The sequence below is a fragment of the Diaphorina citri genome, unplaced genomic scaffold (assembly GCF_000475195.1).
Source record: "Diaphorina citri unplaced genomic scaffold, Diaci psyllid genome assembly version 1.1 scaffold2106, whole genome shotgun sequence".
Classification (NCBI taxonomy): Eukaryota; Metazoa; Arthropoda; class Insecta; order Hemiptera; family Psyllidae; genus Diaphorina; species Diaphorina citri.
The window spans coordinates 13696-37531 of NW_007379531.1; the positions used below are offsets into that span (position 1 = coordinate 13696).

General features: G+C 36.8%; 2 protein-coding genes across 10 annotated transcripts; both read right to left on the bottom strand.

Moving 5' to 3' along the window:
- Positions 1–4813: 4813 nt before the first annotated feature.
- LOC113471137 lies at positions 4814–8974 on the bottom strand. Of its 9 annotated transcripts, none has more exons than XM_026830059.1 (3): positions 8073–8482; positions 5942–6771; positions 4814–5821 (listed from the first exon to the last, which is right to left on the bottom strand). In XM_026830059.1, the coding sequence occupies exons 2-3, from the start codon at positions 6323–6325 to the stop codon at positions 4892–4894; spliced, it is 1314 nt and encodes a 437-aa protein (XP_026685860.1). In that variant the 5' UTR covers positions 6326–6771; positions 8073–8482; the 3' UTR covers positions 4814–4891. The 9 variants fall into 9 exon arrangements, with proteins under 9 accessions (XP_026685860.1, XP_026685854.1, XP_026685856.1 ...); XM_026830053.1 differs by adding an exon at positions 8850–8974 and having other exon boundaries at positions 4816–6771; positions 8073–8417; XM_026830055.1 differs by adding an exon at positions 8664–8771 and having other exon boundaries at positions 4816–6771; positions 8073–8237.
- Positions 8975–10138: 1164 nt separating this feature from the next.
- LOC108253553 lies at positions 10139–17844 on the bottom strand. Its single transcript, XM_026830060.1, has 5 exons — positions 17561–17844; positions 16668–16854; positions 15866–16538; positions 15409–15624; positions 10139–10446 (listed from the first exon to the last, which is right to left on the bottom strand). Exons 1-5 carry the CDS (start codon positions 17842–17844, stop codon positions 10139–10141), a joined length of 1668 nt encoding a protein of 555 aa, XP_026685861.1.
- Positions 17845–23836: the final 5992 nt, after the last annotated feature.

Below are 23836 nucleotides of genomic sequence, written 5' to 3' on the forward strand. Positions count from 1 at the left end.
AACCCACATCCGCCTAATCACCAAACGACCGTCTTGACCACTACGCCACCAAGGCTCTTTCACCCAACCAGTAAAATCGAACACTCACCAAGATCCTAGATATTTATCCAAATTTCCACGAACAAAAAAATAACAAACTTCGAGAATATGTAGAGGTAGGTAGTCCTAAAAATAATAATAAATACTTAATCGTCTTAATACACAAAAGTTTTATGAAATTAAAACTTTTTAAACCCTTTAAAAGTAGTATAGGTAATTAAAATAGAAAGTAAAAAAATATTATTACCGTTTCAAACAATACCTAAATAAGTAAATACTCTGAATAGGTAGATAATAATTTTAAAAATAGGTAGGTTAAAATAAACAAAATAACTAATTAATTTAATAAAAACTAAAACTAAAAAAAGGGGGGAAAAAAATAACGTAAGTAAATAAAAATAACTTTACATACAGGCAATCTCAAGTGTACTGGTTTAGGATTAAGGCTGTACTATCTGATATGATTATTATGTCACTAGGTATGTAGAATGTACTGCTCAAGCTAGTTGCTAGCTTGGAATCTTGGATTTTTTATTATTGAAATACTGGGTGTCAGTGGTAGAATAGACCGGATGGACAAGCTACGACACAGACCTCAAGCGTCCAATATAGCTGTTGTTTCATTGCTACGAAATAACGGCCGGGCAGTGAAACACTGTTAAAAAGGAAAAAAAACTTCTAGCTCCTTAGGAGAAGAAGACAGATTGAAAAGTTCTTTCACCCCCCACTCTAAGGATGTATGAATTCATTAATTTAGGGAAAAAAAAATATTAGGTACCTACCTATTTTTTTTTTATCAGTAGGTGTCAGTAGGTACCTAGGTATAAGTTTTTTTTTTTTTTTTTTGTCACTCAGTAAACAATGTTATGACTGACATGGCTGAACATCTGACCAGTGGACATGGACAGTAGCTTTAGGTTATAGGCATAGACGCACAGAGCTAAGTAGGTACTTTACTTAGGTAGGTACAGGTAGGCCTTGTTTATGTTTTACGTGGGCATTAATCAGGTAACACCACTGAAACACTGACTGATTCAGGTGTAATATTTATTATGTAGAATCGAGGAAAAATTGCAACAATATGGAAGTAAATTACGACGCGCAGTATTCCTTGTAGACAGAAACTCAGAGGAAGTTAACAACTGTTACTTACAATGAAATTTAATACTTCTGATGGCCTTATACGAGCCCTTTTCTGAGTTCTACAATAAACTGAGCTTACAAAAGAAGAGTCCTACCTTTTCAAATCTCAGTGGCTATTTTTTCCTCGTAGACCAAAACTCAGAGGAAGTTACCAATTATTACAATGAAATTGACTTTCAATCAAGGCCTTGTAGGGGCCCTTTTGGTACTTGTGCAGAAGTCACGTCCGTGGAATATTGCTACCAAAGGAACTGGCACAAACGAGCAGTGACCAGTGTTATTATAGGGTTAGGTTAAATGCAAGAAGGAGTTTTCACAATTAGAGCAGTGATTAGTGTTATTATAGGGTTAGGTTAAATACAAAAAGGAGCTTTTCTTTTCCATGGACATGACTTCTGCATAATTACCACAAAAACTTCAGCACATCAAGGGTTTTTGAGACATTTGGAGAAAACTGGCCCTTTCTAAGTTTTACAGATCACCAAACTTGTTAAGTTGTCAAAAGAAGAATTCTACCTTTTCAAAACTGATGGAAATATTATCTACTGTTTTCCTCATAGATGGAAATACCTACAAACTCCGAGGGAGTTACCAATTATTGTGATGAAATTAAGGACTTTCAAGGGCCCTCTAGGAGCCCTTTTCTGAGTTCTAGAGATCACCAAACTTGTTGGTTGTCAAAAGAGCTTACACAAGAAGAATCCTACCTTTTCAAATCTCAGCGGCTGGTTTTTCCTCATCAAAAACCCGAGCACAGGAAGTTCACAGTGACTTGTTGAATGTATGAATAATCAACACACTATTCAATTCTAAACGTATTGCCAAGCACACACAACTTCTACAAACGATAAGCCTCAACAGACAGACTAGCTAACAGACAGAATTAATGAGAGAATTTAAATTTCAAGTAAAAATACAGACCTACTGATTACTGATAAAAAATAAAAAATGATAAAAAAGACAACTTTTTTTTTAAGTTTTGTTTGGAAATTTAGTTCGTTGGAAATCCGTTTGGTTGCAGCACATGTCGGAGGTTTGATTTTACAGTGTTGTCAGGTGGTGCGAATGTGACTAGATTTTGTCGAAATCTAGCCGGATTTTTAAACCGCTTTCATACCTGGTGAGTTTTTGTTTTGGGACTTAATGAAAAGCTTCTGTGACCTTTAGGTACCACTTTGTTGACTAAAGTACCTATTGCAGCCATCCGATTGGACGATATTTTTAGGTTACTCCTGAGGCCTTATCGTCCCGAAATGAAAAAAAAAAATATCTGGTGTGAACATCACACGACTTTCCTTATCCTATTGAGTCAAAAACCCGAACACAGGAAGTTCACAGTGACTTGTTGAATGTATGAATAATCAACACAGTATTCAATTCTAAACGTATTGCCAAGCACACACAACTTCTACAAACGATAAGCCTCAACAGACTGAATTAATGAGAGAATTTAAATCTATTTCAAGTAAAAATACAGACCTACTGATTACTGATGAAAAAAAAAATTAAAAAATGATAAGACAACTTTTTTTTTTTTTTTAAGTTTTGTTTGAAAATTTAGTTCGTTGGAAATCCGTTTGGTTGCAGCACATGTCGGAGGTTTGATTTTACAGTGTTGTCAGGTGGTGCGAATTTGACTAGATTTTGTTGAAATCTACCCGGGTTTTTTTTAAACCGCTTTCATACCTGGTGAGTTTTTGTTTTGGGACTAGTGAAAAGTTTCTGTGACCTTTAGGTACCACTTTGTTGACTAAAGAACCTATTGCAGCAATCCGATAGGATGATATTTTTAGGTTACTACTGAGGCCTTATCGTCCCGAAATGAAAAAAAAAAAATCTGGTGTGAACATCACACGACTTTCCTTATCCTATTGAATGATACTTATTTGAGTGTTCTTTTACCCTAACTTTTACAATATCTCTAACCGTTTTGTCGCTATAGCTGAATACCGCCGAAAAACGGTCGAAATCTGTCCAAAAGCGGTCAAAATACCACCAAGCGCAGCAACCATCTCAACCAAACGTTTTGTGTTGCATCCTTGTCACATTTGACATCTACATAACCAAGCGCAGCAACCATCTCAACCAATCGTTTTGTGTTGCATCCTTGTCACATTTGTGAACTACCTACATACCAAATTTCAAGTCTCTAGCTTATACCGTTCCCGAGATATTGTTAACTAAGCTAGGCTGGGATTCTGTGTATCTTTAGGCCGTGGTTATGAACAGGGCCATCGTAGGACATCGTCGGACTTTTTGCGTGTAAAGTTGGCGGGAAATTCGAATTTTTGATTAGGAGCATAGATAGCAATGACCTCTCTCTCTTTCACTCTCTAGGTACTGGTTACTTCATCGATCTCATAACATGTTGATTACATGGTCTCCAACACTCTCAACAGAAGTTTGACCTCAATCTAGTGATAAGAGTAAGAGTTCTCTCTGTCAAACCTCTTTAAAAAAGTACCGAGAAGATATTAAGAGCATAGATAGCAATGACCTCTCTCTCTTTCACTCTCTAGGTACTGGTTACTTCATCGATCTCATAACATGTTGATTACATGGTCTCACATGTCTACAGCTACAGGATGGTTTGAAGAAGTGTGTCAAAAAGTCCAAAAACATACTTCTCTATTTTATTTGATTTATTTTTACGATTTCTTTTATGTGGCAGCATTCTCCTGAAGGAGTTCTTCCAACCAAGCATAAAATTAATTTAGGTAATTATGCAGAAGTCACGTCCATGGAAAAGAAATTCTACAGGATGGTTTGAAGAAGTGTGTCAAAAAGTCCAAAAACATACTTCTCTATTTTATTTTATTTATTTATTTTTACGATTTCTTTTAGGTGGCAGCATTCTCCTGAAGGAGTTCTTCCAACCAAGCATAAAATTAATTTAGGTAATTATGCAGAAGTCACGTCCATGGAAAAGAAAATATAATAACCTTGTTCAGTTCAGTTCCTCTACTTTTTCTTCTTCTACTTCGAGAAAGGGTACAGGGTAGGTATTATAGCCTACAGGTACCTACCTATACCTAGAGTATCTGCATACCTGTATCAAAAAACAGGTAGGTAGGTACCTACTGTGAATCCGGGAGGAGGTATAAATTAATCGAAACATTCGAAACCCTTGAGTCCTAACTGGAATTTCTGACTGGATTAACAGGATATTATGTTTCAAGTCTAGTCTAGACTAGCAAACATTTCAATAACAGGCAGTTACAATTCAAGTTCGAGTCAGGGATTTAATATATACGTGTAGGTACCTAATAATTGAGGGGCGCGCAGCAAGAAGGTCAAAAGTCGACTTTTTCCCTTTTTGCGTATACAGGCTTAATCGACGCGGAATTTGGTTCCCTACACAGCACAGAAAAATTATCTCGATATCTCGATTTTTTACGAAGTTACACGAAAAAATCCTTTTTGTAAACAAACAATTTTGTATTAGTAGGAAAAACTTTAAATGCGATTTCCCGATTTTGCTACATTTGCCCTTCTTGCTGCGCGCCCCTCAATTTTGTACTCAATTTGTAGGTGTATTGGTAAAGGTAGGGCCATCGGCTATAATAAACGCCCTTGGTCACTGCGACCTGGTTAGATCTTTTGTGACATCAATTTGTAGGTGTGCATAGGGACATAAGCTAGGCTTGCTAGCTAGAGATCCTGGGGTCGAAGTTCTTTCAGCTCTGTCATAGGTTTAGTTTTACTTACCCTAGGTTTTAATAGGATTTTGAAAATTTTCGGTACTCTTACCTTCATCAAGTGGAACATCTTTGAATCCATCTTCTGCCTCTCTATCTACTTTGTTGACATCATCCATATTTATGACAACATCTTTGCTCTCTCTGATCAATGGGTCGATTTTGTAGCGATTTAGCACATCATTCAGCCCACTGTCACCCAATCCATGTTCATCCATGACAATCCGTGAATTGGGAAGCTCTTCATCTAGACTTTGTTGATCTTTACCTGAGTCTATGTCTTTTTTGTGTTGATCCATGACTGTTTCCATGTCTATCACACTATGGTTGGTTGCAACACCAATCGTTGCAACATTTTCTGCGGATTTTGCAAGATTTTCTGCGGATTCTGTACCGTAAATATTGTTGGCAACATTCGTTTCAGATTCTTTGACTAGGTCGTCGACAAACACTTTGATATCGGTCAATTTGTTGGGATCTATTTTGATGGTTTGTTTGATACCTGGATTTTCTTGACCAAGTATGCTTGTATGACTTTCCATGCTGGATTGGTTTGCAGGGTTGTTGTGGTTTGCAGGTTTTTCAGACACAGTGTTATTGTCTCCGTCGAAATTCCCATTTGATTTTTTGGGAAGTCTATTAGTATTTCGACTTGCTCTATTGTTTGTACTGGCGAGTTTTTCGTTTTGAATAAACGCTTCGTTTGTGTTGGCAAAGTCTTCAGGTGGTCTATTGAAGATTTCTCTTTCTCTGCTCGATTGAATGAGATTGTCTTTGTGATGAAAGTCTTGGTCTAAAAGTTTCTCTGATGTTTCACTGGTGTCTAAATTATCCACTCTTGTGTCTATTTTATGACTCACTTGTTTATTCTCATTTTCGTCAACAATTTCAATAATTCTGCCATTGGCGTCAATTTTAATTCTGTCACTACTGTCATTTCGATTGTGTCCCCCATCAATTTTGTCAGGTACATTTAGCGCTTTATCCATTCCAATTCTTTTTTGTATTCTTACATTGTCGATTTCATCTGGGAAGTTTGCAATTCTATCTCCAATTCCTTCTATTTCACTGCTATTTTCGATTTCACCTGAGATAGTTCCAACTTTATCTCCTATATCACTGCCATTATTGACGGTTTCTCCCGTACTTGTCCCATTTACATCAGGTGGTTCTTCATAATCTTGCAGATTTTCAACACTACTATTCAGACTGCTTTTACAGCTTACATAGTCTCCCGTATCTGTACTTCGCAGTGAGTAGTAGCTTTTGAACGAACTTCGCACGCTGTCCCTTTTCATTGGTGCGGGGTTTTTGAACTCGTCAGTATTGGTTGCAAACCGGTTTTGTCCGTTGCTTTCGACGCTGTTTTTCTTGTACAAGTTGTCGCTTTTTTCGACAGCGTGACCGTTATGAACGGATGCTGGTTGGGGATTGTTTAGAACCATTGTTGATGGTTAGCTTTCTATTCCCACTGATTTGGGTTGCCAAAAATTGAAACTCTTAAAATCTCATTAGTTTGTGTCGCAAGTATGGTTGAAATATTGGTTTGGCTTTTGTGTAGATAAGGTTTGAACTTCATGTGTTAAGGGTTGCATGATTTCTTAGGCTGGCAGGATTTCTAGGCATCTTTTGTCCACATTGCCACGACAAGATCGAACGGGTTAATATGGGTATGACCTAATATCTTTCTGCACAAGGGTTAATATGATCTAAAATTTCATATATTTCGAGTTAGGGGTTAGGCTAAAAATTGGGAATTGGTAAAAATTTCTTTTTATTTCTTACTTATTTTGTCAAGTCCTCTTTCAATTTCACGTACACTTCGTTATTGGATATGGTTACCCGCGGGGCAATTTTGATCACGGCTCTTTAGGGGGATTTATTCGATAATCTGTAAAGAAAACAAAAGAAAAAAAAAAAAAGGAAAATGGACTTTTTTTTTTTTTTTTTTTTTTTTCTTTTGACAAAGTAAGTAAGAAATGAAAAGAATTGAAAAATGCGTCTGTAAAGCAGAATAAAATATGTAAAAAATGTAAATGCAGTTTCTGTGTGTAATATGTCACAACTTTGGTGCTCACTGCAGCATTGTAAGATTTTCCCACTATCTCAATAATCCTAAAATCCAATGTTTACCTATCATGCTATTCATGCTGGCACCGATCGCTATGCGCATTTATATGTCATAGCTACTCATTTTCCTCACGAGGCTGAGTGGGCCCCGGCAACAGCCAGTCACGGAATCAATCATCACGCAGTCTAAATAATCTCTAAATAATATGTCTTTCTACATATAGGTAAGTATTACTAATAGGTAGGTAAGTAAGTATAAGGTGGACACATGTCCTTGTAAAGTAGTACGGCTAAAGTTCAACTATTGAGCTTCTAATACATAAAAATAAAGTAAAAAAAAGTAGGTAGGTAGTGGACATATGGCTAAAATTATAGAGCTGATAGACAAAGTTCAAGCTTTGCCAAATACGTAGGTAGGTATTTGAAATTAACCCATCCTGTCTCTGTTAGCAGACTTAGCAGGGACATTGAATTTAAAATCTCAAATTTGTCCCTCCCAAAAAAGGAGCTATTGATGGTGACTTTTGTTACATTCTTGTGGGAGGTAGCCTTTTAATTGGAAAGGTAATACATATACATACATATATGAAACTTATCAAGATTTCATGCCTCAACTTTTCACTAGAACTTCAAATAAGTAACCAGGCTTTAACCCCTTGTAGCTCCATGTCTAAGAACACGGGGAGAGAGGATTAAAGCCCCAAGTTTTGTTCCAAAGAGGAAGCTTTCCCGGCAATAGATATCAGTCCAAACAGAGAGTCAAAATAGAGCTTATTCAAAGAGGAAGATTGAAGTTTTTGTTGGATTGCAGCTCCATGTAAAGGACGCAGAAAAAGAGGAGAAGAACAAGAAGGAGAAGAGAAGGAGGAAGAAAGAGAAGAAGAAGAAGGAAGAAGAAATAGAAAGAAAAAGGAACAACAACAAAATGTAAGAAGAAAAAGAATAATAGGTAATTGTGGAAGAAATAGAAAAAAGACACCTTGTTTGTTCTTTGTTTCATAAACAAATTGCAACATAAATAAATTGTTTGATTAATACATGTTGCCATGAATAAATTGTTTCATGAATACATTTTGCAACATAAACATAATATTGTTTCATAAAATATAAAAAGTTACCAACCTTTTACGGGTGAGTTTATCTGCTTCCTGGAGGTAGGTATCACAATCAAAGAAATCACAGAAGAAACAAACACGTGGGACGAAAGAAATTGTAAATTAGAAAGTAATAAAACTCAGTAAATATTGTAAATTATGAAACACAGGAGAAAAACGGGAGAGTTTAACACTAAGATGGAAAAAAAAACACACACACACAAAAGTAGATCGGATGCCAAATCGATTTACAAAATAAATAATTAAATTTATGGGTTCCAAAAAATCGTTAATTATACTTAAATTTAATAATTAATACCAACCTAATAAATAGGAAATACCCGCCTATACCGAGCGAGATAGTATATTGTACCTATAGGTAATTAAAGAAAAAATTGAAAATTTATGTTTGGAAAAATGCTAATAAAAAATTACAGTAAAGATACTTGAAACTTGAGGTTTTGTAAACACTTCAAAAAAATCAATTAATTTGAATCGGAAATATTCGGAAAAATATTCCGGAAAAATCCGAAAAAATGATTTTTAAATTCTGTTATCATTAAAAAAAATCAATACCAATAAATAAAAATAACAAAAATAAACTTTTACTACTACGTACCTACGTATCAATAAACTACCTGCCCACTATCAATAAATTTAATAACAGAAACAGGCTAAAGTCAACAGTCAACAAACTATGACTTATTGTTATCAATAAACTATTTGACGTATTGGTTACGTACCTACTGTTACCAATATTATCACTAATAAACTGTTATAGTAATGTTATCAATAAACTATTTACCAGTAACCAATAGACGTATTGGTTACTTATTGTTACCAATATTATCACTAATAAAGTGTTATAGTAAACAAATAGGGTGTCTCGTATCTTGACTATGGGATATCTATCGATACGATGACTAAACACTAAACTCGGAACAGATTGTACATATGGTAGGTATCTACAACCTGTAAATGTTGAGCTGTCGAGTTTTGGGACTAATTGGTATATAGATATACAGGGTGTCCAAGAAATCTAGCAATAAAATTACAGTTCCCTATGTCCTCTATCAAACCTCTTTAAAAGTCTTATTTTAACAAAAAAAAAAATCAGGAAATCACTCCTTTAAGTATGCACCGAGGAAAAAAAAATGGTAACGGGGTGCCACAAGTTCAGGGTGGAAGAACTCTATTATTGGGTTACTTCCCCTGATTTAGGCTGTTGGATTGCTATATTATAGTGTCGAGCTTCCCGATATAGAGTTCAATATTAGAGTGCCGGAACCCAGTCAATCGATTGGGCTGCCGGCACCCTAGTTTTTTTCTCAGTGTGGTACCTTAACTTTATGGAGTACCCTGTAGCTAATTATAAAAAAGGTATACCTACCTAATTTAATTTTTTTACCATACCAAAGTATACCCTTGTTCATAACTGCCATGGCTAAGTAGGTATGTTTTTTGTTTTTACCTAGGTAGGTACACAACCTACTAGTTTTTTTGTTTGTTTTTGTTTGTTTCATTTTTTTTTTTATAGCGACAATGACAAAGTAGGGAGGTAGTAGGTAGTTGGAAAAAAAAAAAAACACACACACAATTCGGTACCTACTACCAACCCAGGTAAGTATCACGTTATCAAGAATCATAAATAGGTACATCTACCTACCGATATTCATTACCTATGTACCTGTACCGATTATTTTACGTACCTAATACCTATCTACCTAATATCTATGTATATCGTAGCTGTTATCTTCTCTCTTCCTATATTTAAAGTGTTTTATCGGGTATCTATTTCATTTTTTACATAGGTATGTATTTATAGCTATGTACTTTACCTTGACCTTTGGAACATAGGTGATGAAATTTACTTACCTAGGTAGGTAGGTAGGTAGGTAGGTATCTTTTTTTTAAGAAGAAGGAGAAGAAGAATAAGAAGAAGTTTAATTGTAACTGCTAAGTTCTTATCGTCCCGAAAGTGAAGAGAGAAGGAAGACAGGATAGGAGAAAGACAGCCGTTCGGAGAACGAACATTATCTTATCCCATCAGGATAAAATCCGCCCCGGGCGGGAATCGAACCCGCGGCCTAGCGCTTACGAGGCAGACGCACTACCGGTTTCTCCCTTTGTCCCATTTACATCAGGTCCACTTTCTTCATAATCTTGCAGATTTTCAACACTACTATTCAGACTGCTCTTACAGCTTACATAGTCTCCCGTATCTGTACTTCGCAGTGAGTAGTAGCTTTTGAACGAACTTCGCACGCTGTCCCTTTTCATTGGTGCGGGGTTTTTGAACTCGTCAGTATTGGTTGCAAACCGGTTTTGTCCGTTGCTTTCGACGCTGTTTTTCTTGTACAAGTTGTCGCTTTTTTCGACAGCGTGACCGTTATGAACGGATGCTGGTTGGGGATTGTTTAGAACCATTGTTGATGGTTAGCTTGATATTCCCACTGGTTTGGGTTGCCAAAAATTTAAACTCTTAAAATCTCATTAGTTTGTGTCGCAAGTAATGGTTGAAATATTGGTTTGGCCTTTGTGTAGAGCTGTAGAGAAGGTTTGAACTTCATGTGTTGAGGGTTGCATGATTTCTCAGGCTGGGAGGATTTCTAGGCATCTTTTGTCCACATTGCCACGACAAGATCGAACGGGTTAATATGGGTATGACCTAATATCTTTCTGCACAAGGGTTAATATGATCTAAAATTTCATATATTTCTGATTAGGTTAGTGTATGTATTATTCTTTAATAACCCATCAAATATACGAGACTTTGTTTAGACTGCTGGGGTAAAGGGACTTTTCAGTCCTATTCGGGTAGGATAAACAAGGTATATTCTATTCTATTCTATTCTATTCTATTCTATTAGGGGTTAGGCTGAACATTGGAAATTGGTAAATTTCTTTTTATTTCTTACTTATTTTGTCAAGTCCTCTTTTGATTTCACGCACACTTCGTTATTGGATATGGATACCCGCGGGGCAATTTCGATCACGGCTCTTTAGGGGGATTTATTCGATAATCTGTAAAGAAAACAAAAGGAAAGAAGGACAATGAGCATTTTTTTTTCTTTTCTTTTGACAAAGTAAGTAAGAAATGAAAAGAATTAAGAAATGCGTCTGTAAAGCATAATAATATGTATTAAGTAAATGTGTAAGAGCGGTATTCTTGCCCGGAGCGAGCTTTATCCTTAACAGATAGCTACCTATAAGGGTTCGTTCCCGGATTGTCTGGCTTTCTCCTATATCTGTTCTTCTCTCTTCGATTCTTCCTTCCTTCTCTCTTCGATTTCGGGACGATAAGATCATAGCAGTTACAGGACGATAAGACCCTCTGTCAAAACCTCTTTTAAAAAAAAATTATTTCATGTTTAGCTTTTAGTTTTTTTTTTTTCCATATACCTACCTACCTACCTACTGGTTTGCAGAATCCCCTTTTTGATCTTACCCCACGACACTGACTATTACTATCCATATACCTACCTACCTACCTACTGGTTTGCAGAATCCCCTTTTTGATCTTACCCCACGACACTGACTATTACTATTTTTTATGTTTATTTCATGTGTTTTTTCAATGATCTTGGTATAATGACTATCGACCTTGGTCTTGACTGTGAGAACACTAAATTCCAGTATAAACAGACAGATAGATACCAAGATATCTTCTATTACGTACCACTTATAAATTTTATAATCTGTTTCATTTAGCTTGAGAATAATAATAATAGACTCTTGAGTGGAAGGCAACCACTATAGGCGAGGTTAACGCCTTAGGCGTTCTCTACCACCTAACCCTTAGAGCTCCATTATTATGTGGTCAAATTCTCAAATAAAGAAGGATAAAATCCCATAGCTCGGCTGGGATCGAACCCACGCCCCCCCTGATTACCAGGCGAGCGTCTTGACCACTACACCACCAAGGCAGGAATAGACAACGTAAATGTGAGGTAGGTATTACCTGTTTTTGCTAGCCTAGTTAGCTTAGAGCAGCTATTCTCAACCAGGGGTACGCGAAAAAAATGGCGGACAATGGCGGACAAAAAAAATGGCGGACTGAATTTTGACGGCTTGTCAATGCAGTACAGTCCAAAAAGGAATTGAAGTACATAGTGAATTTTTTCAAACGATACTAAGTGTGTTTAGAACTCAGTAGTAATGGTACACATCATACATATACAAATTTTGAATTTTGACGGCTTGTCAGTGCAGTACAGTCCAAAAAGGAATTGAAGTACACAGTGAATTTTTTCAAACGATACTAAGTGTGTTTAGAACTCAGTAGTAATGGTACCTACACATCATACAAATTTTGAATTTTGACGGCTTGTCAGTGCAGTACAGTCCAAAAAGGAATTGAAGTACATAGTGAATTTTTTCAAACGATACTGAGTGTGTTTAGAACTCAGTAGTAATGGTACACAGCAACCTATACGCATGGGTACCCGGGTACTCATTATGTTGCGGGGGCTCGTGATATTAAACTCGCGGGTACTCAAGGGGTAGGTAGACGCGGACGAAAAAAGGTTGAGAACCGCTGGATCAGAGGGTAGCGCGTCCACCTGTAAGCGCTAGGTCGCGGGGTCGATTCCCGCCCGGGGAGGATTTTATCCTCAACTTGTAAGGTTCGTTCTCTGGCGGGCTTTTCCCTATCCTGTCTTCCTTCTCTCTTCGCTTTCTGGACTATAAAACCTTAGCAGTTACAGTTCTCTCAATCTTACTTACTTACTACGTACCCTCTCTATCTATGTAGGTATATCAAACTCTCTATCAAATCTAAAAAAAGTCCCTCTATCAAAAAAGTCTTGCCACAAAAATGATCAAGCTAATCGAGTCAGACAATAGGTAGACGTAATAAAATTGATACCTGGTGGCTACCATACATAGGCGGTTCTTGCCAAAATTTTTGGGGGGGCTTGATTTTGAAGGTACACCTTCAAAATTTTGATTTAGCTTTATGTAAAAAATAAGCTCACTAGGCTAGCGGACAGGTAAAAAAAAGTAATAGGATCGAAATCACCTCGTATGAAAGAGACTTGAAAATCTAGTCATACAAGTACAGTGTTGCCAGATCTTTTACCAGCTAGATTTCTGTCATTTCTGATAAATCTAGCTTATTCGGCATTGGCTGTATGGCTGTGTGCCAGGCTATTTTTTCGCCTGAGCAGTACCTACGTTATGGAGGTTATTCTTAGATTTTATTTTACTTTTACCTACCTAGCTACCTAACTATTTAATCAGCACTGTTTATCGCATTAAAAATTAAAATCTGGACTGCCAAGGTTTTCCTGGTGGCTACCATATGATTAGTGACGAAGTTTAACCCGTTTAGTGACACATTTGAAATTAACCCATCCTGTCTCTGTTAGCAGACTTAGCAGGGACATTGGATTTAAAATCTCAAATTTGTCCCTCCCAAAAAAGGAGCTATTGATGGTGACTTTTGTTACATTCTTGTGACAGGTAGCCTTTTAATTGGAAAGGTAATACATATACATATGTATACATATATGAAACTTATCAAGATTTCATGCCTCAACTTTTCACTAGAATTTCAAATAAGTAACCAGGCTTCAACCCCTTGTAGCTCCATGTCTAAGAACACGCGGGGAGAGAGGATTAAAGCCCCAAGTTTTGTTCCAAAGAGGAAGCTTTCCCGGCAATAGGTATCAGTCCAAACAGAGCTTATATTCAAAGAGGAAGATTGAAGTTTTTGTTGGATTGCGAGCTTTCCATGTAAAGGACGCAGAAAAAGAGGAGGAGAAGAACAAGAACGAGAAGAGAAGGAGGAAGAAAGAGAAGAAGAAGAAGAAGAAGAAGAAGAAGAAGAAGAAGGAAGAAGAAGAAATAGAAAGAAAAAGGAACAACAACAAAATGTAAGAAGAAAAAGAATAATAGGTAACTATGGAATAAATAGAAAAAAGACACCTGCTTGTTTGTTCTTTGTTTCATAAACAAATTGCAACATAAATAAATTGTTTGATTAATACATGTTGCCATGAATAAATTGTTTCATGAACACTTGGCATGCTTTTGCCCAGGATGTTTTTTATAAATAAAATATGCACGACCTCGCCAATGGTGCGTCATTGCCAAGTTCAAGAACTTTCGGAAAAAAAGAGAAGAAAAAATAAAAATAAGAACTTAATGAAGGTCTTTTGGAACTTGGACAGAAGTGTTTTTACTTAGGTACCTACCTATGTAACTTAGGTACGAGTATACCTACATTTAGGTAGTTATTTTCGATCAATAAAATTAATTTTATCCATTTCTATCCGATATTTTTCATTCGACGATAAATATTTTTCTTCTACTACTACTTCTTCTTCGTCGTCTTCTTCTTCTTCTTCTTCTTCTTCTTCTTCTTCTTCTTCTTCTTCTTCTTCTTCTTCTTCTTCTTCTCCTTCTTCTTCTTCTTCTCCTCCTTCTTCTTCTTCTTCTTCCTCTACTTTTTCTTCTTCTACTTTGAGAAAGAGTATAGGGTAGGTATTATAGCCTACAGGTACCTACCTAGAGTATCTGCATACCTGTATCTAAAAACAGGTAGGTACCTACTGTGAATCCGGGAAGAGGTATAAATTAATCGAAACATTCGAAACCCTTGAGTCCTAACTGGAATTTCTGACTGGATTAACAGGATATTATGTTTCAAGTCTAGGTACCTACTGTGAATCCGGGAGGAGGTATAAATTAATCGAAACATTCAAAATCCTTGAGTCCTAACTGGAATTTCTGACTGGATTAACAGGATATCATGTTTCAAGTCTAGTCTAGACTAGCTAACATTTCAATAACAGGCAGTTACAATTCAAGTTCGAGTCAGGGATTTAATATAAGTATAGGTACCTACGTATACCTAATAATTGAGAGGCGCGCAGCAAGAAGGTCAAAAGTCGACGTTTGCCCTTTTTGCGTATACAGGCTTAATCGACGCGGAATTTTGTTCCCTACACAGCACAGAAAAGTTATCTCGATATCTCGATTTTTTACGAAGTTACACGAAAAAAAATCCTTTTTGTAAACAAACAATTTTGTATTAGTAGTAAAAACTTTAAATGCGATTTCCCGAAATCGCGATTTTGCTACATTTGCCCTTCTTGCTGCGCGCCCCTCAATTATGTACTCAATTTGTAGGTGTATTGGTAAAGGTAGGGCCATCGGCTATAATAAACGCCCTTGGTCACTGCGACCTGGTTAGATCTTTTGTGACATCAATTTGTAGGTGTCATAGGTGTGCATAGGGACATAAGCTAGGCTTTCTAGCTAGAGATCCTGGGGTCGAAGTTCTTTCAGTTCTGTCATTTAGGTTTAGTTTTACTTACCCTAGGTTTTAATAGGATTTTGAAAATTTTCGGTACACTTACCTTCATCAAGCGGAACATCTTTGAATCCATCTTCTGCCTCTCTATCTACTTTGTTGACATCATCCATATTTATGACAACATCTTTGCTCTCTCTGATCAATGGGTCGATTTTGTAGCGATTTAGCACATCATTCAGCCCACTGTCACCCAATCCATGTTCATCCATGACAATCCGTGAATTGGGAAGCTCTTCATCTAGACTTTGTTGATCTTTACCTGAGTCTATGTCTTTTTTTCTTACCTTCATCAAGTGGAACATCTTTGAATCCATCTTCTGCCTCTCTATCTACTTTGTTGACATCATCCATATTTATGACAACATCTTTGCTCTCTCTGATCAATGGGTCGATTTTGTAGCGATTTAGCACATCATTATGGCCATTGTCATCCAATCCATGTTCATCCATGACAATCCGTGAATTGGGAAGCTCTTCATCTAGACTTTGTTGATCTTTACCTGAGTCTATGTCTTTTTTGTGTTGATCCATGACTGTTTCCATGTCTATCACACTATGGTTGGTTGCAACACCAATCGTTGCAACATTTTCTGCGGATTTTGCAAGATTTTCTGCGGATTCTGTACCGTAAATATTGTTGGCAACATTCGTTTCAGATTCTTTGACTAGGTCGTCGACAAACACTTTGATATCGGTCAATTTGTTGGGATCTATTTTGATGGTTTGTTTGATACCTGGATTTTCTTGACCAAGTATGCTTGTATGACTTTCCATGCTGGATTGGTTTGCAGGGTTGTTGTGGTTTGCAGGTTTTTCAGACACAGTGTTATTGTCTCCGTCGAAATTCCCATTTGATTTTTTGGGAAGTCTATTAGTATTTCGACTTGCTCTATTGTTTGTACTGGCGAGTTTTTCGTTTTGAATAAACGCTTCGTTTGTGTTGGCAAAGTCTTCAGGTGGTCTATTGAAGATTTCTCTTTCTCTGCTCGATTGAATGAGATTGTCTTTGTGATGAAAGTCTTGGTCTAAAAGTTTCTCTGATGTTTCACTGGTGTCTAAATTATCCACTCTTGTGTCTATTTTATGACTCACTTGTTTATTCTCATTTTCGTCAACAATTTCAATAATTCTGCCATTGTCGTCAATTTTAATTCTGTCACTACTGTCATTTCGATTGTGTCCCCCATCAATTTTGTCAGGTACATTTAGCGCTTTATCCATTCCAATTCTTTTTTGTATTCTTACATTGTCGATTTCATCTGGGAAGTTTGCAATTCTATCTCCAATTCCTTCTATTTCACTTATTTCACTGCTATTTTCGATTTCACTTGAGATAGTTCCAACTTTATCTCCTATATCACTGCCATTATTGACGGTTTCTCCCGTACTTGTCCCATTTACATCAGGTCCACTTTCTTCATAATCTTGCAGATTTTCAACACTACTATTCAGACTGCTTTTACAGCTTACATAGTCTCCTGTATCTGTACTTCGCAGTGAGCTATTTCACTGCTATTTTCGATTTCACCTGAGATAGTTCCAACTTTATCTCCTATATCACTGCCATTATTGACGGTTTCTCCCGATTGTGTCCCCCATCAATTTTGTCAGGTACATTTAGCGCTCTATCCATTCCAATTCTTTTTTGTATTCTTACATTGTCGATTTCATCTGGGAAGTTTGCAATTCTATCTCCAATGCCTTCTATTTCACTGCTATTTTCGATTTCACCTGAGATAGTTCCAACTTTATCTCCTATATCACTGCCATTATTGACGGTTTCTCCCGTTATCAGTAACCAATAGACGTATGGGTTACTTATTGTTACCAATATTATCACTAATAAACTGTTATAGTAAACAAATGGGGTGTCTCGTATCTTGACTATGGGATATCTATCGATATGATGACTAAACACTGAACTCGGAACAGGTTGTACAGGGTAGGTATCTACAACCTGTAAGTGTTGAGCGGTTGAGTTTTGGGACTAATCGGTATATAGATAGGTACCTATACAGGGTATTCAGTAATTATTGAACACACTTCTTTGATTTTGGTACCACCTGACACCTCAAGGTTCTTTTGGCGTACCACCAGTGCCCTATGTCACCAAAGCATGGAAAAGTATTTACAATTCCATATTTCGATCTAATTCCTCCAAATTCAAAATTCTGCTTTTCCATTGGCTATTACACTTGTAAGGTTCTTCATAATCTTGCAGATTTTCAACACTACTATTCAGACTGCTTTTACAGCTTACATAGTCTCCCGTATCTGTACTTCGCAGTGAGTAGTAGCTTTTGAACGAACTTCGCACGCTGTCCCTTTTCATTGGTGCGGGGTTTTTGAACTCGTCAGTATTGGTTGCAAACCGGTTTTGTCCGTTGCTTTCGACGCTGTTTTTCTTGTACAAGTTGTCGCGTTTTTCGACAGCGTGACCGTTATGAACGGACGCTGGTTGGGGATTGTTTAGGACCATTGTTGATGGTGAGTTTAGTATTAAGTGTTCACTATTCCTACTGATTTGGGTTACAAAATTCTAAGCTGTTAAAATCTCATCCGTATGTTGAAATTGGTTTGGCTTTTGTGTCAAGAAGGTTTGAACTTCATGTGTTAAGGGTTGCATGATTTCTAGGCTGGAAGGATTTCTAGGCATCTTTTGTCCACATTGCCACGACAAAATTTAAATTACCTAATATCTTTCTGAACAAGGGTTAATATGATCTAAAATTTCATATATTTCTGATTAGGGGTTAGGCTGAACATTGGAAATTGGTAAAAATTTCTTTTTATTTCTTACTTATTTTGTCAAGTCCTCTTTTGATTTCACGCACACTTCGTTATTGGATATGGTTACCCGCGGGGCAATTTTGATCACGGCACTTTAGGGGGATTTATTCGATAATCTGTAAAGAAAACAAAAGAAGAAAAGGACAATGAGCACTTTTTTTTTTTTTTTTTTTTTGAACATTAGAATTTATGTATAGGAATTAGGAATATTCAATTGATTTTAAATAATTTATGTACATATTCATTTTCTATACTGTATGATCTAGCAACAAACATAATTACATATTTAGACATAAACATAATATTTTATGATATATTATGTAGATATGTACCTACTATCTATAATAATTCTATATTACTACACCTGCTTATTACAAAATCAGTGGTGCATCTTTCATGGCAACTAGGGGAAGCATATCACTGAAATCTAAAATACCAAGTCCACCACTTGTTTGCATGTCCAGCAAAACCCACCAATCTGGACCCTTATACTTCTCTATGGAGCCGTTCTAAAGGAGGTGCAGTTTTTCTTGGCCTTGACAAAGTTTGATGAACGTGGTAATCGAAGACTTTAGCAACAATCAACAATGACAACAACAAAATCGAAAATATTTTTTTATTATTGATTATTTATCTCAAAGTGTGATCCTGGGACTCCTGGCCCTAAATGATTATTCAACCTGGATTCTAAAGGCGTGTCCAAACATGTTCGACCAACCGTCCATCGATGTCAATCTACATCGATTCACGTAAAATTAACATAGATCGACGGCCCATCGTCTATACCTTAAAGGTGTGTCCAAAGTCCAAACATAGGTAGTCGACGGCCGGTCGACCATGTTTGGACACAACTTAAGACCACCAGTAGATCGGCATACTGTATATGGGTTTATAACTTCCCCTTTTGAAAACCTCACGCCACACCACTGACTATTACTATTTTTTATGTGTTTACCTACATTATCTACCTACCTACTCGTAAATTAATTTTTTCCCCATACAAAAGTATGTATACTGCCATGGCTCTAACTTAGGTACCAACTAGTTATTTTTTTACCTACCTACGAGTTTGTTTGTTTTTTGCTTTTGTTTTTCATTTCTTCTTCTTTCCGCTTTTGTAATATCGACAGAAAAAAACATACCTAATTAAGGTTAGGTATTAGAGGTACCTACTTACTATACCTACCTACCTAGGTAAGTATCACGTTATAATCAAGAATTATAAATAGGTACCTACATTATACCTACCGATATTCATTACCTATGTACCTGTACCGATTATTTTAAGTACCTAATACCTATGTATATCGTAGCTGTTATCTTCTCTTCCTATATTTTTTAAAATGTTTTACCTATTGGGTATCTATTTCATATTTCACGTTTTACATAGGTATTTATAGCCATCAGGTACTTTACCTTGATCTTTGGAACATCTAATCTTATATATAAAAAGTAAAAATGAATGTGTGTTTGTGTGTTTGTGTTCTTATTGCTTGCACCCCCGTGAAGGTTATAGGCTATTTTCCGGTTCGTTTTTGTTAAGCTACGCCCAGCAAGACCACTAAATGGATGAGTGACATGAAGGATGCGGGGATCGAACCCGGAACCTCCGGCGTTCAAGGTTACTATAACCACTCCGCCAAGAAGGTTGCTCTTCTCACCTTTGGTTACTACCACAAGATTAGAATAACATTCGAGAAGAATTTTGTGTTCTACCTAACCGCTAACCACATGTAGTATACATTGTATAGCTAAGCTAAATAGGTAAGTATATGTACATTGTATAGCTATGTAGGAACTTAAAACCTAGGTCTAGGAAGTAAGGTATTAGTATATTAATGTGGTAATTTGGATTAATTACTCAACAGATGCTGAAACCACGAACTTATTAGATATGTAGGTATAGGCATTATAGGTTCTTATTACTACCTACCTAGTAGGTACCTAAGTATTATGTCTTTCTAACCATAGGAAATACGTACCTATGTAGGTACTTAGGGTAGGTAATATTTAGGGTCGAATGCACAGTTCCTTAAATGATTTAGGTTTCCTTTTTCCTTAAGATTTCCTATTTCCTTAAGGTATTCATTTTCCTATGTTGTTTATTTTCTTCTGCTTTAATACTAATGGCGTCTGTTCGTCATAGGCCACTTTCGATTTTTCGATTTTTAGGACACTATAGGTAGGTATGTGCATATTGTGCATTGTAAGTAGTACCTATAGGTACGTAAGACCTTGAACCAAATAGGTATTACGTAACATTTTACATTTTAGCTCGGAGACCCAAATATCTCAATATCATAATATATTGCAGATCACGGATGTCTCTATTCATTGATTGACAATAACATTGTTATTGATAATATTGCTAGCATTGATATACACATACCTATGAATATTATTATTGTCATCATCTAATATTGTGCTATTATTGTCTTCTATACAGTAGAACCTCCATTATTTCAACTCCAAAATCCATTGTTTTTTTCTATCTTTCAATCTTATCTTATCAGAGGAAAAGATCATACAGAGTGATCATTTCAACCTCGATCATTTCAACTACCGTAAAATCACATGACTTTGGACACTTTTGAACTTTGACATGCTGTAAAAAGTTAACGGTATGGCCTAGGAAGCTCAAATTGGTGTCAAAATTGAAGTCGTGATCTCTACTTTCCAAAATTCATTGTTTTTTTCTATCTTTCCATCTTATCTTATCAGAGGAAAAGATCATACAGAGTGATCATTTCAACCTCGATCATTTCAACTACCGTAAAATCACATGACTTTGGACACTTTTGAACTTTGACATGCTGTAAAAAGTTAACGGTATGGCCTAGGAAGCTCAAATTGGTGTCAAAATTGAAGTCGTGATCTCTACTTTCCAAAATCCATTGTTTTTTTTCTATCTTTCAATCTTATCTTATCAGAGGAAAAGATCATAGAAAGTGATCATTTCAACCTCGATCATTTCAACTACCCCCGGTCCCAATTAGTTGAAATATCGAGGTTCTGCTGTACTTCTAGATATGACATAGCATTACAATACATGAGATAATTATTATGTATCGGAGATATCAAAAAAATAGATTATTACCTATATAGGGTCTGCCCCGAAGTATTCTACGGTACTACGTGCATGATTGAAATGATTGTAGGTAAGTTGTACCTATTGTTCTATAATATTGTAGGTATATAACATAATATAAGTAAACCTAGTGTATATCTGCCAGGCTAGGTCCTTAGGTCCTAGACCAGGGGTTTCCAACTAGCGGCCCGCGGGTCACATGTGGCCCGCCATACCATTTTCGTGGCCCACGAAGGTTTTTGAGATTTGTACAAAACTTACCTAAACGTAGAAAAAAAAGCTACAATTAGGAGAATACGTTTGAAAAATTTCGCCTGCGGCGCTCAAAATTCGATCGGACTGCATTTCTGCAAAGTTTTGGGGGGTGCCCCCTATGTACATTGTACATATGTGTCCCGCGAAGTACCTCCCAATGTAGCATGTGGCCCGCATACACATGGAAGTTGGAAACCCCTGACCTAGACCTAGGAGGTACACAGTTTTGGTGGAGTAGACAGTACACACGTATGCAGATAATGCTTTGAATCACGTAGCACCTACTATACTCCGGGCCATCCTAAATACATACTCGTAGGTTAGGTAATCTAAAATTATTTACAGCTTAGGTGCGCTAGGCCGCGGGTTCGATTCCCGCCCGGGGCGGATTTTATCCTGATGGGATAATGTTCGTTCTCGGAACGGCTGGCTTTCTCCTATCCTGTCTTCCTTCTCTCTTCGCTTTCGGGACGATAAGGCCATAGCAGTTACAGTTCCCTCTGTCAAACCTCTTTAAAAAAAAAATATTATTCGGTATTCATTTGATTTGCTGACAGTACCTTTAGTAGCCAGCGGCGATAGCACGATGGCTGCACCAGTTCCAGTTCATCACTGAAGTTAAGCAACGTTGCTCGTGGTTGGTATCCGGATGGGTGACCAACTGGGGCATTCGCATGCTGCTGTCTTTCCCCGGTCCCACTCAGGCTGACTGAGGTTAATGTCAGAAGGCGAATAGTTTTGGTCGAAACAATTCTTATGGTCGCCTGGAAACTATTTTGAGTATGCAATGTGCAATAAACATAATATCTCAGCTGAATATTTTTTTTCCTCTTTAACAGAACATCAGTAAAGGGCATACCAGAAAAACAGTAAAAATGGATCATTGATGTTAAGAAACATTGCGCGTGGTTGGTAACCGGATGTGTAACCATTTGGGCAATCTCGTGGTGGCTGGTTTTCCCCGCCTCCACTCAGGGAGGTTCATATTAGTGGAGATGTCAAAACTACCACTCTCCTAATATTAGTGGAGATGTCAAAACTACCACTCTCCTAATATTAGTGGAGATGACAAAACTACCACTCTTCTAATATTAGTGGAGATGTCAAAACTACCACTCTCCTAATATTGGTGGAGATGTCAAAACTACCACTCTCCTAATATTAGTGGAGATGACAAAACCAATACTCTTTTAATATTTCTAGATTTTTATAAGCTTAGCCCATCATTTAGAGCTGTTAGCCCTACATCTAAGCCTTCTAATATTAGTGGATGTGTCAAAACTACCACTCTCCTAATATTAGTGGAGACGACAAAACTACCACTCTCCTAATATTAGTGCAGATGACAAAACTACCACTCTCCTAATATTAGTGGAGATGACAAAACTACCACTCTCCTAATATTAGTGGAGATGACAAAACTACCACTCTCCTAATATTAGGGGAGATGACAAAACTACCACTCTCTTAATATTAGTGGAGATGACAAAACTACCACTCTCCTAATATTAGGGGAGATGACAAAACTACCACTCTCCTAATATTAGTGGAGATGTCAAAACTACCACTCTCCTAATATTAGTGGAGATGACAAAACTACCACTCTCCTAATATTAGTGGAGATGTCAAAACTACCACTCTCCTAATATTACACGCTACTTTCCAAGCTAACTAGGCTGGTGAAAAAGGGATTAAATCAGACGGTAATCCAGGCCATTATTGATTGAGTGACAAAGAGGGAGGGAAAGAGGGAATTTCCCACACTAGACCAGCAAATAGACAATGATATAGTGAGAGATTGTGAGAATAAGGTGCGAGAAAAAAACTGTGAAAGACTAAAAAAGGGACGAAAAGGGAGGGGGGAGGGGGAAAAAAGGTATTTTGTATCAAATAAAAGGGAAAAAGGAAGTAATAAGATAAATTATCCCTCGCTCTCTTCTCCCTCTGCCATCAAACCCTCGTTTAAACTTACACAAACTTCATTTTAACTTTCTCCCTCTCTTCCCTTTTCCTCCCTCTTTTTTCTCTCCCATTCCCTGTCCTTTTTTTATCAGTTGTTTGCTGAGGCTGCACACGAAAAATGTGTGATCACTGAAGTTCAGCAACTTTGCCGGCGGTTAGTATTTGGACGAGTGATCCTCAGATTCTTTACGCTTTTTACGCTGGATTTTTTTTTTTTTTTTTTTTTTTTAAATAAATAAAAATAATGATAAATAAATAAATAAATAAACTTTTACTACTACGTACGTATCAATAAACTACCCACTATCAATAAATTTAATAACAGACTAAAGTCAACAGTCAACAAACTATGACTTATTATTATCAATAAACTATT

What these genes read in the sequence shown, in the direction of transcription:
- LOC113471137 (XM_026830053.1), bottom strand. Translation starts at nt 6,325, where the DNA reads ATGGTTCTAAACAATCCCCAACCAGCATCCGTTCATAACGGTCACGCT.
- LOC108253553 (XM_026830060.1), bottom strand. Translation starts at nt 17,844, where the DNA reads ATGGTCCTAAACAATCCCCAACCAGCGTCCGTTCATAACGGTCACGCT. An exon ending in GATTATGAAGAACCTTACAA is followed by an intron (nt 16,855 to 17,560) that starts GTGTAATAGCCA and finishes CTCACTGCGAAG; the next exon opens with TACAGATACAGGAGACTATG. An exon ending in CAAAAAAGACATAGACTCAG is followed by an intron (nt 15,625 to 15,865) that starts GTAAAGATCAAC and finishes ACATAGACTCAG; the next exon opens with GTAAAGATCAACAAAGTCTA.